We start from the raw sequence: 23353 nt of genomic DNA, 5'->3' as shown, positions 1-23353 counted from the left end.
GGCACCATGTGAGGAACTGGGATATGACCTCTGCCCTCCCAGGCCTATTGGAGAGACAAGTAAATGCCACCAACTGCTGAGTAAAGCATACGGGGATAGAGCTTTTACCCCTGAGCAAGAGTACAGAATCAGCCTGCCTAACACAGGACCTGATATGAACCACATGCTCAATGAAATGTTTGTGGTGACAACAACTGAACGAGAAATGTTTGCAGAATGTCAACAGAAACTCTCAGAGAATTCAGGCAGAGGGAAAAATGATCATTTCCTCCCTTCTCTTGCTATATGCTAGGCCCACATTGTTCCAGAATTACTAGAAAGTGAAAAACAGCTCCTTTTCCCATTTTCGGACAGCAGGATGACCTTTCTTAAAACTTACCCAGGAATTACTTAGTGAATATTTTCTATTGTAGATATCACCCACTCCCTAAAGTGGAAATGTCACTTAAAGAAAATCAGACTAAATAAGACAATTTAAAGTTTTATTGAGTAAGCTTCACAAATGGGCATTTTAATTGACATATCCAGGTGCTCATTACAAATCAGACAACCAAAGCTTCACTTTATTTTTTTTTTTTTTTGAGACGGAGTCTCGCTCTGTCGCCCAGGCTGGAGTGCAGTGGCGCAATCTCGGCTCACTGCAAGCTCCGCCTCCCGGGTTCACGCCATTCTCCTGCCTCAGCCTCTCCGAGTAGCTGGGACTACAGGCGCCCGCCACCACGCCCGGCTAATTTTTTTTGTATTTTTAGTAGAGACGGGGTTTCACCGTGGTCTCGATCTCCTGACCTCGTGATCCGCCCGCCTCGGCCTCCCAAAGTGCTGGGATTACAAGCGTGAGCCACCGCGCCCGGCCCAAAGCTTCACTTTAAAAGTTAAAGCAATCTTGCTGCTCATAAAGTACTTTTTAAGCCTTAAATTTGTTCCTAATCAACATTTAATTTCATTCAGTGATATCTATTTATCTATTGCTAGATACCTCCTTTTCAGAAAGAACCTAAGGTACTGTTTTATTCCCATTACAAAGCTCCATCTCAACCACCACAATGATTCATGGAAAGAACATCAGACTTAGCACCAGAAAATTTGTTCAAATCAAGATAGTAACACTTCCTAGCTATACGTCCTAGAGGAAATCAAAATGTTTCTAACCTTAGTTTCCTCATTAGCAAAATAAGGATAACAATGTTGACCTTAAAGGATTGTTTTGAAAATTAAATAAAATAAAATATGCAGATGTCATGTATACATTATAAAGCACCAGAAAAATGTAAGACAGTATTATTATTCCTGCACGAAGATGGTTCATTCATTATTCAATGAATACTTATTGAACATTCCCACTTGGCAGACTTTTTGCTTGGCAGGGAAGATACAAAGTCAAGAAAAGATAGCCATCGCCTGTGAGGAGCCTACATTCCAGTGGAGGAACCAAAACTAAAAGGCGGAGGAAAGCTCTGGGTGCTTGGGAGCCAGAAAGAGCTCCTAGACTGGGTATGGGAAGTGAGGGAGGCCTGGGAGCCTCCTGTGGGGCCGACACAGGAAGGAACTCCATCACTACAGATCCAGCAAGAGTAAACAAATCTGAGTCCCTCCTCTGTGGCATGGTCCACACACTCCACAGTCCTGGGCCCTAAGCTAGTTCAAAAGCATCCCAGCCCCTTAAGGCAGGTTTTCTCAACCTCAGCACCATTGATATTTTTGTCTGGATAATTCTTTGTTGTAGGGGCTGTCCTATGCAAGGTAGATTTGGCAGCATCCCTGGTCTTTACCCACTAAATGCCATAGCATGCCCCCCACAAAGCTGTGACACCAAAAACTTCTTCAGACACTGCCAAATGCTCTCTTCAGTGCAAAATTGCCCCCCAGTTGAGAACTACTGCCTTAAGGTCACGGAAAACCAATACAGTTGGTTCTGGAAGGAGTGGAATTCATGCACCCAGTGCCCAGACTTATACTAGATGCTCAATAAATACTGAATGAATGAATGAGATTCCTGGAGCCCCTATATACGTTTTGGGCCTCATCTGGAAGAGCCCTGGAAGGATAGTTAAGTTTTAAGGTGCCTAAATGAGAAGTACCAATAACACCACATAAATTTATAAAGTGCTAGGTATAAATTGAATCATCTTGGGCCAGTAGCTCACACTCTCTGAGTCTCAGGTTCCTCGGTTCTTAAAATGGGGATGATAATCCCTGTTTTGCAAGATCATTGGGAAAATTAAGTGAGAGAATTGTAACATATGCAGCATTAGGGGTCAAGGCACTCATTCTTTTGGTGCAATTGACAAAAGGAATCTTAGCAGAATGTCCTCCCAGTTAGTGGGTAAATCTTATGGACTAGTGTAGTCTGGGCATATATTGCTTTTGTTATAGACATATGGAATACACAATGCCAGGGACTGACATATCAGCTATGCAACTCATCCCTCACAAGCAACCTGGTGACTTAAAAGGCCCAGAACATTGTGACTTGCCAAGGACTCTACAGCTAATAAGTAGTTTCCTGAACTCCAGCAAATCAGTCCATCAGCACCCAGGGCTGGCCAACCCACTGGCCCCACCAGCTCCATCACACTGAGGCTTGTTTGGACTGTGGGTTTGGGGGAAATGCTTTCTATATTCTGTGTTCTGTAGTTTTGTATAGACATAGATCACCAGATCTGGAAACGTCTTCTGAAAATACCGGGAAGGGTCTCCAATTTTTAATTTCATTCTGAAATAAAACACAAATGGTTCAGCATGCTTGCCCCAAATTATTATTCCCCACTTCACAGCATATGACCCTGAAGATCTCTTTGCTCGCTTGATTTCTATTGCAGAATGAATAAGGACTTTGCAATCTGACAGAGCAAGACTCCTCCCCTGACTCTTCAACTAATTGTGCAACCTTTGGCCACAATCTTTCTGAACTTTAATTTGTTCTTTCATAAAATGGAAATAGTGCAATGCCACAATCCTCTACCTACAATTCCAAAATCCAGAAGAGCCCTGAACTGCAAGGCTTTTTTGTGAGTTTGCAGCTAACATTTTTGTCAGCAAAAGCTGATCTAACTGATGTGGGCTATTTTTAGACGTATATAACTCTACATTCACTTTATCTAACTGTCCCTCTCCTGTGTTACTTCACAGAAGGGAGTCACTAGCTCCTGTTCAATTTGTTTTACCATTTATCCAATAAAAAAATGACAAGGAAGACGAAATCCTGCCGGACGTGTCCCTCATTGATTGTAAGGCCACAGTGATAGCCCTCTTACACACAGAGGGAAGGAATTACTTTTCTTTCATCAAAATAAATTTTCTTTTTTCCATCATAGATATGAACTTAGAATTGGATTTCTTAAATTGTTCTCATTTCACATATAATTTGTAGGAATGAAAACAATACTTACTTTTTATGCTTTTCTTCATCAATGTGTTCTCCCAAATTCCGGATGAACTTTAGCAGATCACCCACAGTGTTCTGATAGAAATTGCCCCTTTTTTTATAAAACTTATTCATTTCTTTCATAACACATTCATTAATCTAAAAAAACAAAAAATAACACAAAAATGTGGCAGCAACACAAAATAAATCCTGATGGAATATTCATACCAAAAGGCAAAATATAAATTTGAATATATTCATATATTCTATAATTACCAACTAATTAATAAAGCAAAATAATTTTAAAATGGAAGTAAATGCTGTATACCAAAATGCTAACTATAATTGTGTCTGGGCTGGGTGTGGTGGCTCACATCTGTAGTCCCAGCACTTTGAGAGGCCAAAATGGAAAGATCACCTGTGGTCAGGAGTTTGAGACCAGCCTGGCCAGCATAGTGAAATCTCGTTTCTACTAAAAATTTCTACTAAAAAATTTGCCAGGCTTGGTGGCGCTGCCTGTAATCCCAGCTACTTGGGAGACTGAGGCAGGAGAGTTGCTTGAACCTGGGAGGTGGAGGCTGCAGTGAGCTGAGATCGCACCACTGCACTCTGGTCTCAGTAACAGAGCAAGACTCCATCTCTTTTTCTTTTTTTTTTTTTTTTTTTTGAGACGGAGTCTCGCTCTTTCACCCAGGCTGGAGTGCGGTGGCGCGATCTCGGCTCACTGCAAGCTCCGCCTCCCGGGTTCACGCCATTCTCCTGCCTCAGCCTCTCCGAGTAGCTGGGACTACAGGTGCCCGCCACCACGCCCGGCTAATTTTTTGTATTTTTAGTAGAGGCGGGGTTTCACCATGGTCTTGATCTCCTGACCTCGTGATCCGCCCGCCTCGGCCTCCCAAAGTGCTGGGATTACAAGCGTGAGCCACCGCGCCCGGCCGACTCCATCTCAAAAAAATAATTTTTTTTCTTTTTTCGAGACAGAGTCTCACTCTGTCGCCAGGGCTGGAGTGCAGTGGTGCGATCTCGGCTCACTGCAACCTCCACCTCCCGGGTTCAAGCAATTCTCCTGCCTCAGCCTCCCAAGTAGCTGGGATTACAGGCACCTGCCACTATGCCCAGCTAATTTTTTTTTTTTTGTATTTTCAGTAGAGACAGGGTTTCACCATGTTGGCCAGGCTGGTCTCAAACTCCTGACCTCGTGATTCGCCCGCCTTGGCCTCCAAACTGCTGGGATTACAGGTGTGAGCCACCATGCCTGGCAAAACAATTAAAAAGTTTTAAAAATTAAAACTATATATATAATTGTGTCTGGATGTGAGATTGTAAGTATGTTTAAATGTGTGTCTGTATTTTCCAAGTAAATTGTTTTCATAAGAAATTAAATATGTTAAAATATGGTTAAAAAATCTTTGACTACTATACTAGGAAACTTGTTCATTATACTATACAATATTTTTATCCTGTGGCCACCCTTTCAAATTCGTACTTGATTACATTTCTTTCTTTAAAAGGGCTGCTCAGATTGAAACTGGGCCTGGCAACCATGGCCAAAGTGAACGGTTTTGTTTGTTTGTTTGTTTGTTTTTGTTTTTTTAGGTATATTTCCAAAAGGAATAACTAATATCACCCTGCCAAAAGCAATCTACAGGTTCAACACAATCCCTATCAAAATACCAACATCATTTTTCACAGAATTAGAAAAAACAATCCTAAAATTCACATGAAACCAAAAAAGAGCCCAAATAGCCACAGGCATCTTAAGAAAAAAGAACACTTGGAGGTATCACATTATGATATACCTCCAATTATTCTGCAAGGCTAAGATAATCAAAACAGCACAGTACTGGTACAAAAATAGACACATAGATCAATGGAACAGAATAGAGAACCCACAAATAAAGCCACATATCTACAACCAACTGATCTTTGACAAAGTCGGCAAAAACATACATTGGGAAAAGGACACCCTATTCAGTAAGTGGTGCTGGGAAAATTAGATTGCCCTATGTAGAAGATTAAAACTAGACCTTTCTCTCTCACCGTATACAAAAGTCAACTCAAGATGGATTAAGGACTTAAATGTAAGTTCTGAAACTATAACAATACTAAAGGAAAACCTAGGAAAAACCCTTCTGGACATTGGTCTAGGCAAAGAATTCATGACTAAGACCCCAAAAGCATAAGCAACGAAAATAAAGAGACAGATGGGCTTTAATTAAACTAAAAACTTCTGCACAGAAAAAGAAATAAACAGAGTGAACAAACAACCTGCAGCATGGGAAAAAAATATTTGCAAAGTATACATCCAACGGAGGACTGATATCCAGAATTTACAAGGAACTCAAACAACTTAACAATAAAAAATAATAACCCCATTAAAAAGTGGGCAAATGACATGAATAGACATTTCTCAAAAGAAGACATACAAATGACCAAAAAGCATATGAAAAAATGCTCAACATCACTAATCATCAGAGAAACACAAATTAAAACCAATGAGATATCATCTTATACTAAGGGCTACTATCAAAAAGTCAAAAAGTAACAGATGTTGATGAGGATGCAGAGAAAAGAGAATGTACTGAGTATCTGCCAAAAGAATCTTTTTTTTTTTTTTTTTTTTGAGACAGAGTCTCACTCTATCGCCCAGGCTGGAGTGCAGTGGCACCATCTCAGCTCACTGCAACCTCTGCTTCACAGGCTGAAGCAATTCTCATGCCTCAGCCGCCCAAGTAGCTGGGATTACAGACTTGTGCCACAATGCTTGGCTAAGTTTTGTATTTTTAGTAGAGGCAGGGTTTCGCCATGTTGGCCAGGCTGGTCTCAAACTCCTGACCTCAAATGATCCACCCATCTCGGCCTCCCAAAGTGCTGGGATTACAGGTGTGAGCCACTGCACTCGGCCCAAGAAATCTTATATCAAAAAGATACCTGCACTCATATGTTTACTACAGCACTATTCACAATAGCAAAGATATGGAATCCACCTAAGTGTCCATCAACAGATGATTGGATAAAGAAAATGTGTCTGGGCCATTTCAGCCATAAAAAAGAAGAATGAAATCATGTCTTTTGTGACCACATGGATGGAACTGGAGGCCATTATCTTAAGTGAAATGACTCACAAACAGAAAGTCAAATATCACATGTTCTCTCTTATAAGTGGGAGCTCAATAATGTGTACACATGAATGTACAGAGTGGAATAATAGAATTGGAGACTTGGAAAGGTGGGAGGGTTGGAGGGAGAGGGATGAGAAATTACTTAATGGGTACAATGTACGTTATTCAGGTAATGGTTACACTAAAAGCCCAACTTTACCACTACACAATATATCCATGTAACAAAACTATACTAGTACCCTCTAAAATTTATATTTTAAACAAGGTTACTTGTTTCTCCTTGCCTGCAGGTGTCTCAGGGCAACTCCTTTCCTATCATAGTAATGTCATCCTCTTTCTCTGTGCTTGTCACCCTCATAGATACACAGCCATAGATGGCTCTCATAGTTAGAAAGAGTTTGGGCTACGAGATCAAGATGCAACAGTCAAGAATCCAGTGGGTCACTTAGGAAGAGTAACTGATGAAAGAGCAATGCTAGTGAGGATGCTGCTGAGACTGGCCAGGTGCACTCTGTGCAGAACACCCGTGAGAAACGCCAAGCACGTATGTGTGGCAGGATGGGGCAAGTCAAGAACCAATACAGTCATACAAGCTGGAAAACTTGGGCTCCAGACCTATGCTGACAAAATTAATTGTGTGACCATGAAAATGGGCAAGTCAACAGGAAAACAAAGTGTAAAATGGGAATTAAAAGGTAAAACTTGAAGTTAAAACTTGAAGTCTATCAAAATTCAACATAAGCCCATGGAATATAGGGAAAAGAACCAATAAATTGGAAATAAAAGAACAAGTTCCTCTTTCTAGCTCTGCCAATCTCTGGCTGCCCAGGCATGAGTAATTTGAGTGTGGTCTCTGAGCCTCAATTTCCTCAATGAGTAAGTGAGGTAGACTTGATGCCATCATAGCTTTGTGTAGTGGTGTGGCTTAAGCACACGACCTCTGCAGCCATCCTTCTCAGTTTCAAATCCTGGTGCACCCCTTACTGGTTCTGTGTAGTTGAAAAAATTATTTGTCTGTGCCTCAGCTTGCTCATCTGCAAAATATAGATGATTGTCTCAGAAGTTGTGCTAAGGATTAAATGTGGTAACTCACGTAAAGTCCCAAGAACTATGGCTGCCACATAATCAAGCACTACATAATCATTAGCTATCACTATCATAGCTGCTTTCAAATTTCTTTGTTTCTACAAGTTAAAGTTAAAGCCAAAGTTTGATAGACATTCATTTAGTAAAGAGTCATGGGACATCTACTCCATGCCAGGGATACAATAACTGACAAGACAATCGGTAGTCTCTGCCTTCATGGAACTTACAGTCTAGCAAGGAAAATGGACCGTAAGCCAGTAATTATGAGTGTGATGTGCAGTCTAGAGACCAGTGAGGGAAGGAAAGCAAAACAAGAATCAGGAGAAGCAGAGTCCCACGTCAGACCTAGGATAGGAAGCTGTTGGTTTCCAAGACCTGAAGATTATGGGTTCTCCCATAGCGCTTTGCACATGTCCCTGGGATGCCCAGCACACATCCCACAGCATCATTTCCATGGGCTTCTCAGCCCCACAGGGACACACTGTATTCTGCTTTGTATGTTCAGGGCCTTGCATGGGCCTAGCACATAATTCATATTATATAGATGTTTGTTAACTAATAATGAAAGTTCTGACAGTACTGACTAGATTGAGACAATGACTAATTTTGTAGAGTTCCACTATACTTAATGCAAGTTATGTGGAACTTTTCTTAAAGAGAGCAATTTGAAAGATCATCTTTTCTTCATAGTCTATTTCCTCAGGCAGAATGTAGGTCTGTGTGTGGATCCTGAGAGCTGGGCTGTTTACAGGCAGTGGAGGCAGCCAGGCTGTAATTGGACTGAAACACCTCATGGTGAAGCATTTCCCTTGGATTAAGCTTTATTTAGTCAGCTGCTCTTGCCATAATGGCAATAGGATTATCAGCTAAGTGTGAGGGAAAGGCTCATGGGCTGGGATAAGGCCATCCAGGGGGAGCCTGAATAACAGTCTATCAGAGGGGCATGGCTCTGAACGGGAGAGAGGGAGGGCCAGCTTCTGAAAGTAGAAGTAGACACCCCGGCGGGGAGCATAGGGAGATAGAGATGGGGAGGGCAGGAGGCAAAATCACCTCTTTCAGCCTCTAGTTTGCCACTGGTATAAAATAAGATAGAAAAACTAACATAAAACGTTACACAAATTCTTATTCCTGGAATAACCCCTGCACTATAGGAATTGTTCATACCTTAGTCGTCCACTTGTCAAAACTTTTGGAATGTTCAGAAGGCCCGGGTTGCAGTAGTTTGAGGATCTCACTTTCAGGTTTTCGTGTTTTGATGTCGGATTCATTTCCCACATTCCGAAGCGTCCTATAGCGGCTGAAGATGACTAAATGATCTAAATGATCGTGATCATCCCATCCCACCCTTTCCTTTTCCAGAAAAAGAAAACTGCTAGATTTTGGTGTTTTTTGTGCTTTCTTCGTTTTGCGTTTTTTTTTTTTTTTTTTTTTTTTTTTTTTGAGATGGAGTCTTTCTCTGTCCCCCAGGCTGGAGTGCAGTAGCGCAATCTTGGCTCACTGCAACCTCCACCTCCCGGGTTCAAGCAATTCTCCTGCCTCAGCTTCCCAAGTAGCTGGCATTACAGGCACCTGCCACCATGCTCAGCTAACTTTTGTATTTTTAGTAGAGACGGGGTTTCACCATGCTGACCAGGCTGGTCTGGAACTCCTGACCTCGTGATCCGCCCGCCTCGGCCTCCCAAAGTGCTGGGATTACAGGCGTGAGCCACCACGCCTGGCTAGATTTTGGTTTTTAATAAAAGTAATACAACAATGTCTTCAAAAATTCTGCATGATGGGAGAGGCAAGCATCTCTTCCCCCCCCCTCCCCCATCCTTATTCTTCAGAAATGAAAAGCAGACTCCAGAGAGGTTAAGTCATCTCTCCAAGGACACACAGCCAGTAAATCCCAAGCTGAGAAAAAAGCCTGGGTCTCCTGATTTGCAACCCAGACTTCTGTCTGCACCACCTCACCCTCTCCATCCTGGAGGCCTGTGGCATCTGCTCAAAGTTTTACTTACCTCTCCCAAGTCCAAAAGAAGGGATGACCCAGCAGGTCACTCAGACAGTCCCTCACATGTTCCCCAGGATGGAAAAGACGATGAATGAGGTCCTTAGTTTCCTCATCTGGAGAAAGTTGAACCACCTCTACATTACTTCGAGCCTTCAGCTCCTCAAATGAGATGCTTCCCTTCTTTACCACATAGAGGACCAGCCGTCCAAGGTCCTGCACAAAAGCCATAAATCAAGCCAAAGATGCTCACTAATTATTTGGGTAACCCTGGAAGGAGTGATGCAGGCTATTAGCAAACAAGATGATGGGAGGAATCTCACGGAATTTGTAGGCTTTTTAGGGAGGGAAGACACAGATTTGTGCATAGAGACCTCTTCAAGGCAGTATATCGCCCATACCACTTAGTTTTATGAAGGGCAAAAGAAACATATGAGTCACAGTTGTTAGGGTAGACTGCTTTAGGACGAGAGTTTAGACTGTTAGGAAGAGAGATTTGAGCTGGGCCTCAAATGTATGGACAGAATATAGATAAACTGAGGAAAGGGAGAATGCTTTAAACACAGGGAGAACTGGCAGCCTGGCTGGGAACTGGGACTTTGGGTCTGAGGCTGTATCACGCAGCAAATAAAAAAGTCAGTCCAGGCCAGGAGAGGCAAAGTGATGACCCCAGGGATTAGACCAGGAGGAAAGGCCAAGAAGAAGGTCGCCTAAGGAACTCTTTGCACTAGCCACCAGTCAAGGAAGGAGCTGAAATCTGATGCCACCAAACCAGGAAGCCAGACATACGGATGGAGAGTCTCGCCCATTGGGTTGAAAGTGCAGCACCCTGTAAAACTCTCCAGGAAAGACCTACCCTGACAGGGTCAGAATCAGCCTAGGGGCTTTGGTCTACAGCAGCCAATCTCCATGTCTTCTCAGGAGCAACAGCTATTTCAGAGTCTTCATCTTTTTGGCCAAGCTTAGGTTCTTTCAAGCTGGGAATTGACCTGACTCCTCCCAGGAGTTTTCAGAGAACCTTAGTATCCGGCCTTCTGCAGAGCGTAGCCCACGAGTTTGAGTTTGTGGTGAAAGAAACCTCACTTACTTTGTTCTTAGGTAGAAAAATAACTCCTCAATGAATATTGGAGATATTTGAAATTCTCTCCTGGAGAGAAGATGTGGCATGCTCAGTTTATTTACTTATTAAGGTAGTGGAGGAAGAGAGATTCAAAGAGATACAGTAAGGGGCCACAGCGACAGCCAACTCCACACCAACCCAAGCTGTTGCACCTTCCCGTTGTCATCTTGAAAGCTCTGCTGTGGGAGAAGCCCAAGGAAATGCTGCGGCCTGCAGGGGAGTCAGGACAGTGAGCAAGATGGGGAAAGCCTTGAACGTTCTTTTTTTCCTGGTTAAAATAGAATGCCCTCCAATTGCCCATAGGAAATAAGGTAATGAACTGTGACAGTTAATATTGAATGTCAACTTGATTGAGTTGAAGGATGCAAAGTATTGTGCCAGGGTGTGTCTGTGAGGGTGTTGCCGAAGGAAAGCAACATTTGAATCAGTGGACTGGGAGAGGCAGACCCACCTTCAGTCTCGGTGGGCACCATCTAATCAGCTGCCAGCATGGCTAAAATAAAGTAGGCAGAAAATGAAAGAGCAGACGACTTGCTAAGACTTCTGGCCTTCATCTTTCTTCCGTGCTGGATGCTTCCTGCCGTCAAACACCAGTATCCAAGTTCTTCAGCTTATGGAGTTTTGGACTTAAACCAGTGGTTTGCCAGGGGCTCTCAGGCCTTTGGCCACAGACTGCAGGCTGCACTGTCGGCTTCCCTACTTTTGAGGTTTTGGTACTCAGACTGACCCACCACTGGCTTCCTTGTTCCTCAACTTGCAGATGGCCTATTATGGGACTTTATGTTGTGACCGTGTGAGTCAATTCTCCTTAATAAACTCCCTTTCATATATACATACATCCTACTAGTTCTGTCCTTCTAGAGAACCCTGACTACTACATGAAAGAATAAGGAAGCAGAAAGAAGAAAGGTAAACTGGATTGCAGAATTTACCTCTAGATCTCTCTTGACTTCCTGTGGATCTCCAGCCCACTTGATGCTCTTATCAAAATCTGCCAGGTGAGCAGCTTTCTTAGAATCTAAGGAAAAGTTTGCAGAGGCCTATTGAAAATACTCATTCTCCATAAAATGAGAGTCAATTGATTTATATAAATATGTAACATGCTATAAAAATCATCATCTCTGTGGAAGGCAATAATAAACCTTATATCTGTATTGCCATTCACCCCTGAAAACACTGCCATGTGCACTGTTTCATTTGATCTATTAGGTATCTGCCAAGATCAGCACTTACATTTTATTTTTTCCAGGCCAGGGGGTAGGAAGGGATGAGGACAAATTTAACCAGCTCCTCATTCATGCAATTCCAGGGGCCGAAAGCACAGATTTGTAAAGGAGCTGTTCCCTTACACTGAGCTTAAATCTCAGTGCGTGTCTATGGATCAGGTATGTAGTCTGCTTAGACCTTTAGGCAAGAACAGCCTTTCCTGAGTACCTATGATGTACCAAATGACTTACTACTTCATTATTGCACTTAGACCTCATAATAAACTAATGCAGGAGGCATTATCAGCCTCAACTGAGGAACTGAGGCTCACAGTATCAAGTGACTTGTCTGAGGTTATAAAGCTACAAACTGGTGAGACTAGGCTTCAAGCCACCCTAATCATCACTGAAGCCCTGGCTTGCTCCCCTGCACCATATTGCTTCCTGGGACTTTACGGTCAGCTCTGCTTTTCTTTTAACATTTAAAAGAAAATGCTATTTTCCTTCACTTTATTTGGCTTGGACCAGTGGATTCTGACTTGTTCTGCCTTGGAGTCTGCGTCTTCACTACGTCACATCTTGTCCTGACATCCTCAACTTTGACCTCAATTTTCTCAGTAAGTTTCATGGTTACCGCCACCTTGTCTGAAGGAACTCACCTCTAGAATTCTCAAATTTCTGGAGCTACTGTGATCCATGACATGCCTTCATCTGTTTATTTTGCCAATGGCAATCTAAGGCTAGCCTGGTATTCTGTTGGCATCTACCAACCTCCATGTAGACTAACAGAACCCAGATATAATTGGTAGCAGGAGACACTGCACTGTAATTATGAATTTGTTGTAACAATGATCCTGAAAGTGAATCATCCACATTTACTCTAGGCCTTTCCTCTGCAATGAAAAACTTTTCCTTTCGTAAACAAAGATCCCACAATTTCTAAGAGAGAATTGGGGATTGGGGACTCACCTATTAAGATATTTTGTGGTTGCAGATCCTGGTGGGTGTATCCACAGGACAAGTGCAGTTCTTGAACAGCCTTAAATATAGATGACAGGACATTTCGGGCAAACTCATCTTCCTCGTTTTCCACATCTTCCCCTCTGTGCACATCCAAACATGCTTCCAGAGTCTGCTCACAGAGGGTGACACACACAAACAAGTGGCCCCTGTGGCTCTCACTCCCATAGAATGTCACCAAGTGACTGTTCTGTCGGCTGCTTTGCAGACAAGAGACCTCCTGCTGTGCACGTGGGCTGCCCTCACAGAACGTCTTCACAGCTACTTCTTGCTTCTCATAGAACCCCAGGTAGATGCCTCCTTCCGAAGTATCAGCAATTTTATATTTTTCATCAATAAAGAACTTGAGTTTGCCAATCATAGGGCGGTATATTCTGTGGAGATCCTTCAGGGCTGCCCCCCAGTGTGAGCTCTGAGGCTTCCAGTCTTCGACAGGAGGGTGAAAATGTTCTTTGGCTCCATGAGAGAGAAGAAACTTCACAAGGGAACTGTCATAATTCCGCCTCGCTATCATTACAAGATCCCCACAATCTGTACTGGCTCCATGGTTGCACAGCAACTGGGCGATTTCCTTCAGTTTGAGTTCAACAGCAAGCAGCAGTGCTGTTTTGCCGTCACTGTCTGTGTCATTAATCTCTATGTGCTCTTGCTCCAGAAGCCTCCGCACCAAACCCAAGTGCTTCTTCTCCACTGCCAGGATCAGGGGAGTCTTCCCTCTTTCTCCCCTCACATTGACATCAGCCCCACGGTCCAGCAGCAGATGTGTAATAGCCTCCACATCCCTATTGTGAGAGCTCAGGAGAGCATGGATCAAGGCATTTCTGCCCATATTGTCACAGGCGTTGACATCTGCCCCCATCTCATCAAGGAGAATCTTCAAGACCTCTACGTGTCCTTCTTCAGCAGCGTCCATGAGAGCTGTGGCCCCTCCTTTCCTCAGCCGCTCTTGATCCTCCTTTGTCTTTCGCCTCAAATTCACATTTGCTCCTCTCTCATAAAGGAATTTTAGGGCTTTGACCTTACCATAGACAGCGGCTTCCATGAAGGCTGTGAAGCCATAAAAATCACACTCATTGACATCTGCTCCTTTAGAAAGGAAAAGTTCCAGCAGCTTCACGTTCCCCACAATCGCTGCGAGGATAAAGGGCGTGGCCCCATTCTTCTTCCTCAGAACAGGGTCAGCACCATGACGAAGCAGAATTTCCACAATGTCCTCCCTGCTCATTTGTACTGCGTTATGCAGAGGTGTCCAGCCCCCTTCCTTTTCCTGGAAATTAACATTGGCTCCTCCTTCCAGCAATTGCTGGACCAGGTCAACATCTTCGTTTTGAACAGCTTTAATCAGCAAGTGATTGTCTTCCACTGCAGCCCTTCTACTGCTGGAGGACGTGGGTCCCTCCTGGGGGTTGTTATGAACCCTGGTCTCCATCACGGTAAATGCCACCTGCTACTACTTTTTGCCTTTTCCTTGAGAAAATGCAAACTTATCTCCTTGCACTTAATCAAAGAAGCTTTGAGGGTAAATTGGGATTCTCTGGCAACAGAGCTGCAGTATGAGGAAGGAACAATGTTCTCAGTCTTCTGACATTCCACCTGGCAACGAAGAGAGGTGCTTTGTAATTTTACAATAGGGAGAAAACACTTGAATCAGAGAAATTAATTATATTAGCATTTTTTCTAAATATATATATTTATTTATTATAAAACTTTTAAATTACAGAATATTATAAATATATGTAAATTCAAAATAAGAAAATTATTTCTCTAGTCCCAATGCCCAGAAACAGCCAATGTTAATATTTTAGTGTATTTCTATATATTTTTAAGACATTTGGAATTATACTCTGTAAGTAACTTTGTATCCTACTTCCTTTCATTTAATACCATACTGTAAGTCATTTCCTATGTTATTGCAAAGTCTTGTAAAACATTTTTCATGACTATGTAATATGAAATCATACAGTTGTTTCATTTCTCTATTACTGAGTGATTTTCAAAAATAAGTTTTAAAGGGTTTTTTAAAATTAAAAATATAAAAATTCTAAATAATGTTGCAGCAAATTCAGCTTATTTTAGTTTATTTTCTTTTGATAGATCTTATGATAGATTTCATATGATACAGTTCAAAGAATTTAATGACTATTCAAAAGATATGATTGTATTTAGGATTTTTAACCTATATTAACAAATTGCTTTCAATGCTATTCTTACCAGAGATAGGTGGCTTCCTAAAAAAAAAAAAGACCCTGAAAATATGCACATCAATTATTTATCAATAAAAGAAGAAGAACCCTCGTTCAATAAGAAAATATATTTCTTGGCTTTTTTCCCCTTTGCATTTCTTATGTCCCCAGGAAGGTTGATCACTGTGTTTGCTGACTCTGTGCATGTCCGCTTTGTACAACCCTGTGCCCCTATTTAAAGTACAGACAATATCTGACTTATGTTGGTTCAACTTATGATTTTTTGACTTTGCAATGATGGAAAAGCAATAAACATTCAGTAGAAACCACACTTCAAGTACACATACAACCATTCTGTTTTTTATTTCAGCCTAGCATTCAATAAATACATGAGATATTTAACACTTTATTATAAAATAAGCTTTGAGCTAGATGATTTTGCCCAATTGTAGCCTCACGTAAGTGTTCTGAGCACATTTAAGGTAAGCTAGGATAAGCTATGACGTTCAGTAGATTAGGTGTATTAAATGTGCTTTTGACTTACAATATTTTCAATTTAGGATGGGTTTGTCTGTATGTAACCACATCATAAGTCAAGGAGTATCTGCAGTAGTGAAAAGAGCTTGTACTCTGACCTTAGGGAGATCTAAGTTTGAGCTTGTGGCTGTGTAATTTTTTACTATTACTTCCTGTAAACTTGGATTGTTGAATCTCAATTTTCTATTTCCTGAAATGGAGACAAAAATAAACACAGTCATGTGTGTAAAGTACGTTAAAGTATGGTGTGTTGCAAATATTAGCCACTCAATGAATGTTAGAGCTAATTATATCCCTTTATGAAAAAATAAATTGTTTAGTGAATTCTATTCTCTCTGCACATGTGCATATAGCTACTACACAAACAGGCAACTGGCAGCTATCAATTTCGTCCAACTGTCAATCAGATCTGAGAATTACAGATCCAGTTCAATCATCAGACAGCCCGAAACTGTTACCTGAATATTTAAATAATTGCATCTGCTATAGAATTCACGAAGCAACCCTTTTTCAGCAATCTCACCACTCTGACAGTTTCAAAGCCTCAGAGGTTAATTGATTAGCCTCTTAGAAGTTTAATTAATTGTGCACCACAAACACGATCACCAGGCAATGAAATCTTTGAACCAAAGTGTTTGTGTAGACCGTCCCCATTACAATCAGATGTGAGGTGGGCTGGTATAAACAAAGGAGCCGAGAAGGAGAGGAAATATCAAGGAAGCCCTGAGTGACGCATCAGAGAGGAGACGAGCCTGCGGAAGCACTGCAACAGAAAACCCTGCTTTCAATTTCACTTTCTCTGTGCGACCAGAGATGCCTGAGAAACTGAGGACATGGATAAATGACGTGTGGACTGTGACAGAACCCTGGAAGGGCACTGGAGGAAGATCCCTCCAGGCAGCCAAGGGCTGGGAGCTCCCCTCCCACTTCCCAAGTCCTCCAGACCCTGGCCTCTCCAGTCTCCAAAGCCCAGGAATTCTTCAGGATCGACTTCTAGAGGTTTTCTAGCTTCCCTCCTTCTGCCTGCCTTACCTGCTCAACTCAGACGTCTCAGTTATTCCTTTGGCAGCCGCTAAGCCTGGAAGACTGTTTTCAGCCTGAGCAGTTTCCTCCTGCTGCGTCACTGAGCCAGCAGGGCGGAGCCAAGAAAGGAGTGAGGAATGTGGGAGGGAAAGCAGCCACAGGCTCACTCTGGCACCAGGAGCCAAGCTTCTGCTTGCACACCTCCTGGAGGAAAGCAATGGCCACTTTCTGTCTGCTGATGAGAAATGTGATGCCCCGGGTCATGTCACTCACCTCTCAGTCTTGCAGCATTTCAGGTGGCAGCAGCCAACTGCATCCATCACTCTTGCATCCTTTCTTTGTCATTGCAAACTCTGGTCTTCTTGGAAGAAAGGAATGGAAAGTAAACACATATTGAGCACCTATTGTGTGCCAGACACAATGCTTTACATGCAGCATGGTCCCAGTTAACCCCTGACAATCTTGTTGATTATGAAACTCAGGCTCACAGAAGCTAAGTAAGCCCAAAGCCCAAGCCCTGTCACCTGTCTCAGCTCACTCAACTCACAGCTCTGAAGCAGTGTGGCCTCCTCAGAAGGGTACTGGACTGGCAGTCTGGAGACCTGATCCTACAGCCAGCTCTGTGGCTGCTAGGCTGAGTGACCTCGGGCATGTGATTTAACTATGTAGGGCCTCAGTTCTGTCCTATAACTTGGTTTTGAAGGTTCCTTTCTGCTCTACAAGTTCTGCTCTTGACTATCTTCCTAGCAATGAGCTGTGTACTGTGTACTTAGTGTTGCAGTGGAAAGTATTTCCATCCCCAAAGAATACCCAGTCTTGCTGGGGAGACAAAGCCCTGAGACTTGTGAACAGCAAGTAGTGCATGGTCACTTGACGACCACCTGTGTCACGCCATCCAGACCCAGGGCCTCTACCACCCCTTATACACCAGGGATTTCCAGGCCTCACTCTCTAACCCCAGCCTCTCTGCTGAGCTTTAGACCTACAAATCTTGAATATGTGTCAAATGGAAATACTCATCTTTTCCTAAATCTGCCCCTCCTCCCATTTATCCCATCTCCACAAATGGCACCATCACCTGAAGGCCACCCCTCATCCTCATCCCAACACCAAGTCTCTTGCTTTCATCTGCAAAGGGATGACCAGTCGAGTCCTTGTCATCATTTATAGCAAGAAACTGATGACGTGCTTCCTAGCCCTTCATCCATTATTCCACCCTGCACCACTGACCCACCATAATTTTCAGGACAAAGTTCAAAAATCCTTAACCCATTATTCATTTAATTAATACTTGTTGGACAGGCGCAGTGGCTCACACCTGTAATCCCAGCACTTTGGGAGGCCGAGGCAGGCAGATCACCTGAGTTCAGGAGTTCAAGACCAGCCTGGCCAACATAGTGAAACCGCGTCTCTACTAAAAATACAAAAAGTAGCCAGGTGTGGTGTCATGCACCAGCTACTCGGGAGGCTGAGGCAGGAGAATTGCTTGAACCTGGGAGGTGGAGGTTGAAGTGAGCCAAGATAGTACCACTACACTCCAGCCTGGATGACAGAGCAAGACTCTGTCTCAAAAAAAAAAACAAAACTGAGCACTGACTATGTTACCAGTGACTATTCTGTATGTCTGGCATAGAGTGATTTACCACACCAGTTCCTCATGGAGTTCTTCTTGGAGATTGCATCTTAACAGGCAGAAATATATCATAAACAGTTGAAAAACCCAACTTATCATGATTTCAGGTTATAATACAGTCCCTGCCTGTCCCTACTCCTCATAGGCATCATCAGCACTAGCCTCCAGTTCCTCATCACATTATGTCATATGCTTCTACCTCTATATCTTGGCCTATGCTGCCTTGCTACCAGAACTAATGATAGTAGTAAGAGTGATGAAAATGTGGATAATTCTGTTAATAATGATAAACATTTACATAGCTCTTTAATATGGTCCAGGAACTGCTCTGAACACTTTATATATGTATTAAATTATTTAATCTTATCCTTATGACATAGGTACTATTTTTGTCTCCATTTTGCAGATAAGAAAACTGAAACATAAAGTGGTTAAGTAACTTGCTCTAAGGATTTGACCTATATCACTGAATATCACAGAGAAACAGCTTGTCCCCATTCTTTTCTTTTTTCTTTTCTTTTTTTTTTTTTTTTTTGAGACGGAGTCTTGCTCTGTCACCCAGGTTGGAGTGCAGTGGTGCGATCTTGGCTCACTGCAACCTCTGTCTCCCAGGTTCAAGCGATTCTCCTGCCTCAGCCTCCTGAGTAGCTGGGATGACAGGCACGCACCACCACATCCAACTAATTTGTGTATTTTTAGTAGAGACGGGGTTTCACCATGTTGATCAGGCTGGTCTCAAACTCCCGACCTCGTTATCCACCCGCCTCAGCCTCCCAAAGTGCTGGGATTACAGGTGTGAGTTTTTTGAGATGGAGTCTTGCTCTGTCACCCAGGCTGGAGTGCAGTGGTGTGATCTCGGCTCACCACAACCTCCACCTCCCAGGTTCAAGTGATTCTCGTGCCCCAGCCTCCCAAGTAGCTGGAATTACAAGCATGAGCCACCATGCCTGGCTGATTTTTGTATTTTTAGTAGAAACAGGGTTTCACCATGTTGGCCAGGCTGGTCTCGAACTCCTGACCTCAAGTGATCGACCCACCTCGGCCTCCCAAAGTTCTGGGATTACAGGTGTGACCCACCATGCCCAGCCCCTGCCCCCATTCTTACTGAAGCAAGATAATGAACAAAATAAGTAAATCATGTAGTGTATTGTAGGCGACAAATCTACAGAAAATAATAAGATAGAATAAGGAGGGTTAAAAGTGCCAGGATGGGGATGGTGATTTTAAACAAAGTAGTCGGGAAGGGTCTTGTTCAGAAGGTGACATTTGAGCAAAGACTTGAGGAAGATGCAGCAACGGGTTAGCAGATGTCTGCATCAAGAACACAGCAGACAGAGAAAACAGCAAGCACACAGGTCCTGAGGCGGGAGCATGCCTGGTGGGAACAAGCAGCAGCAAGGAGGCCAGTGAGGCTGGAGCAGAGTGAGGGAGGGGAGTTGATAAGCAGAGGTTCAGGTCAGGTGCGACCTTAGGGCCCGTTGTAAGGCTTTTGGCTTCTACACTAAACAACATGGTAGCCATTGGAGTATTGGAGCAGAGGAGTAACATGATCTCCATTGCTTTTTTTTTAGAGGATCATTATCAGTCCTGTGCTGAGAAGAATCTGGGGATTGAAAGCAAAGGGAGAAGTTGGAAAATCCATTAGAAGGCTATTGCAATAATTCAGCTGAGGGTCAACGGTGGCCCAGACCAGGGTGGTAGCATAGAGGTAACAGTGGATGTTAGTTTGTCCCGAACAGATGATTTGGTAAAAACTCCTGGAGAATGCTGACCTTTCTGGTCATAATGACATACGTTAAAGTCTAGTGAGCAGAACCATACCTGCAGTGAAACCAAGGCAAGTGTATTAGCAACTACAGCGAGGGAGGACTCATCCCAGGAACTGCAGAGTTTTTTTGTTTTTGTTTTTGTTTTTGAGATGGAGTCTTGCACTGTCACCTGGGCTGGAGTGCAGCAGTGTGATCTCGGCTCACTGCAACTGCTGCCTCCTGGGTTCAAGTGATTCTCCTACCTCAGCCTCCCGAGTAGCTAGGATTACAGGTGCCTGCCACCACGCTCAGCTAATCTTTTTGTATTTTTAGTAGAGACAGGGTTTCATCATGTTGGCCAGGCTGGTCTAGAACTCCTGACCTTGTGATTCACCCACCTCAGCCTCCCAAAGTGCTGGAATTACGGGCATGAGCCACTGCGCCCAGCTTTTTTTTTTTTTTTTTTTAAGAGACATGATCTTGCTGTGCCACCCAGGCTGGACTGCAGTGGCACAATCATATAGATCATATAGCTCATTGCAACCTCAACTTCCTGGGCTCAAGTGAACCTCCTGCCTCAGCCTCCCAAATAACTAGGACCCATTGTGAGGCATGCACCACCATGCCTGGCTAATTTTTTAAATTTTTTGTAGAGATGGGTTCTCACTGTGTTGCCCAGGCTGATTTTGAACTCCTGGCTTCAAGCAATCCTCCAGCTTTGTGCTCCCAAAGCACTGAGATTATAGATGTAAACCCTTGCACCCAGCCCCAGGATATCTTCTAAAAGGGAATCAGGATACTTATTTTAGGGTTTGAGCTTTTTGTCAGGTGATTTGGGGAAGGGTTTAAGGAAATAGAGGTTTGTTCTCAATTGGGTGGTGTCAGGAAGCAGAAACACTTTGCTGCCTTCATTATGATCATCTAGGAATCAGGAGGAACAAAGTGTAGCTAGCACTGTCACTGCTCAAGAAACAGGTGGCTCATGTTACCCAGGAGAGGGGGTGTTGGTTACTTTTATGGTGGTACGGCATCTTTTCTTCATCTCGTGTTCAGTCTTCATTAAGAAGTGGCCTTATTTCTGTCTTGTTCCACTGTGGTCATAGGACAACATCATCACTTATTGTTGGCATTCTGCAGAATTGTTTTGTTCCATGGGAGCCAGGAGTATCAAGGAGGTGGGTGCCCCAAGAGACAGGTGGAGTCTGACAACAGTCCTGGCAGAAGGAGAGATCAGTCTGTCCACAAAGAGACCCCAGTCGCTGCTGGTTCAGAGGCCTAGACTCTGAAGACAGAATCACCAAGAGCAGAAGAGACCCCTCCCAGCAGCAGATGCGAATTCCAAGCTGGGAACCTGGGGAGAGAAACCAAGGCCAAGGTGAAATGTAAGGATAGCTTCCTCCTTCCCTCCGGCTCCCTCCTTCCCACACTCAAGATGTTACAATTAAGCAATGTTCTTAACCTTCCCTTCCTTTGACAAGAAAGATCGCTGAGACTGCAGAGATTTTCTCTAAGCTTAGGAATAAATTGCATTTTACTTACCAAAAGCCCTTCTTGGATCTTGGTGAGAAGACAATGGGGTCAAATTGATCACTGCACTCCAGCCTGGGTGACAGAATGAGACCCTGTCTCAAAAAGAAAAAGAAGAAAGAAAGAGAGAAAAGAAAAGAAAGAAAAGAAAAGAAGAAACAAAGAAAAAAGAAAGAAGAAAGAAAGAAAGAAGAGAAGAAAGAAAGAAAGAAGAAGAAAGAAGAAAGAAAAAGAAAGAAAGAAAGAAAGAAAGAAAGAAGAAAGAAAGAAAGAAGAAAAAGAAAAAGAAAGAAAGAAATATTACACTGATGTTCTCACATCAGTAATATGAGAATGGTTTGGAATGGTTTCATGTTATGTAGCAATGGCTAACTGATATAGCTACTTGCTAGCTCTTTGAATTTGGGCAATTTACTTAAACTTTCTAGGCCTTGATTTCTGTGTCTATATAATGAGGATGATAACAATAGTAGCTAACTCATAGGAGTATCATGAGGATTACAGAAATTAACATATGGGAAGGACTTAGAACAGTGCCTGCCACATACAAGCAGCTACCATTTTTTGAACACTTACTTTTAAGTGCTATGATAAATATTTTTCCTAAATGTTCTCATTGTCATCACAAAAGTCCTGTGAAGACAATATTATTGTTATTCACATTTTACAGGAAAAAGTGAGGCTCTGAGAAATTGAGTAATGTGCTGCAGTTTACTCAGCTGATAAATAGCAGATGTGGAACTTAATTCAGTTGCCTAACTTCCGAGCCTGCTGACTCCATGATTAGGTTATACCACGCTGCCTGTGAGGCTGCCCCTTGGAACTGTGAGATTAACTGAGCTAAGGCAATTCTCCTCCCCAGCACAGAACTGTCCCTTAAGTGTCATCCCATTACAAATATAAGATTAATCCACACATTGTTGCTTTTCTCAAAGATTAAATTAAATCATTCCCCAGGTTACAGATCAAAGCTTGAAAATCACCAACATTGTGAATCAAGAAACATCTTTTCTAAATGATGGGGACTCCAACTCCATTATCCAGCACCTAACCGCCGTATATCTCTTACCCTTAGGAGCACATCTCAGTTATGTAAATTTCAAATCTTTCTTTTCTTCCTTAAAGCAATTTGAATAACTGGACCAATTTGAAAGATTCATGACAGCAAATTACTTTGCAGTCAGCAAGGCAATAGGCCCTGACACTTTTTTTTTTCTTTTTAATTGGAGTTTTGCTCTTGTTGCCCAAGCTGGAGTGCAATGGCGCAATCTCGGCTCACTGCAACCTCCGCCTCCTAGGTTCGAGCGATTCTCCTGCCTCAGCCTCCCGAGTAGCTGGGATTACAGGTGCACGCCACCAAGCCCGGCTAATTTTTTGTATTTTTAGTAGAAACGGGGTTTCAGCATGTTAGCCAGGCTGGTCTTGAACTCCTGACCTCAGGTGATCTTTCCGCCTCAGCCTCCCAAAATGCTGGGATTACAGGCCTGAGCCACCGCGCCCGGCCCCCTGACACCTTTTTTCTCTCTACCTTACACCTTCCATTTTTGAAGGTAATTTCATCCCTGTAAACTAAAGAATCTCGTTTTAACTCCTATACCTTCTGTGCTGTCTCAGTAGCGATATTAATAATTCTCATTTCTATTAAAATTTCACACGTTTATTAAAATGCATTAATAAATAAAACTACAGTGAAACAAATTAATGCCATTGGATATATAATTCCAAAGGAAGAAGCCAAACTTTAAAAGCTTGCATTGCCTGGCATGGCCACAATGAGGCAGTAGAGGGTGAGAGA

The 23353-nt window shown here is 42.9% G+C and overlaps 2 protein-coding genes across 2 annotated transcripts in view; one reads left to right on the top strand and one right to left on the bottom strand.

Annotated features, from left to right (window-relative positions):
* The window catches only part of RGSL1 (regulator of G protein signaling like 1), a 132800-nt gene extending 125812 nt beyond the window's left edge, over positions 1-6988 (top strand). Inside the window, exon 23 of the mRNA XM_058430571.1 lies at positions 6847-6988. Within this exon, the coding sequence (XP_058286554.1) occupies positions 6847-6877 (31 nt within the window). The 3' untranslated portion in view covers positions 6878-6988. The remainder of the gene's footprint in view (positions 1-6846) is intronic.
* Positions 618-14401, bottom strand: RNASEL (ribonuclease L). Its single transcript, XM_032136856.2, has 6 exons — positions 12857-14401; positions 11615-11700; positions 9573-9778; positions 8737-8869; positions 3390-3523; positions 618-2713 (listed from the first exon to the last, which is right to left on the bottom strand). Exons 1-6 carry the CDS (start codon positions 14334-14336, stop codon positions 2527-2529), a joined length of 2226 nt encoding a protein of 741 aa, XP_031992747.1. The 5' UTR covers positions 14337-14401; the 3' UTR covers positions 618-2526.
* Positions 14402-23353: the final 8952 nt, after the last annotated feature.

Source organism: Hylobates moloch, unplaced genomic scaffold, assembly GCF_009828535.3.
Source record: "Hylobates moloch isolate HMO894 unplaced genomic scaffold, HMol_V3 SCAFFOLD_18, whole genome shotgun sequence".
Classification (NCBI taxonomy): Eukaryota; Metazoa; Chordata; class Mammalia; order Primates; family Hylobatidae; genus Hylobates; species Hylobates moloch.
Note: the sequence above shows the minus strand (reverse complement) of the source record. Positions and strands in the feature narration are given on the sequence as shown.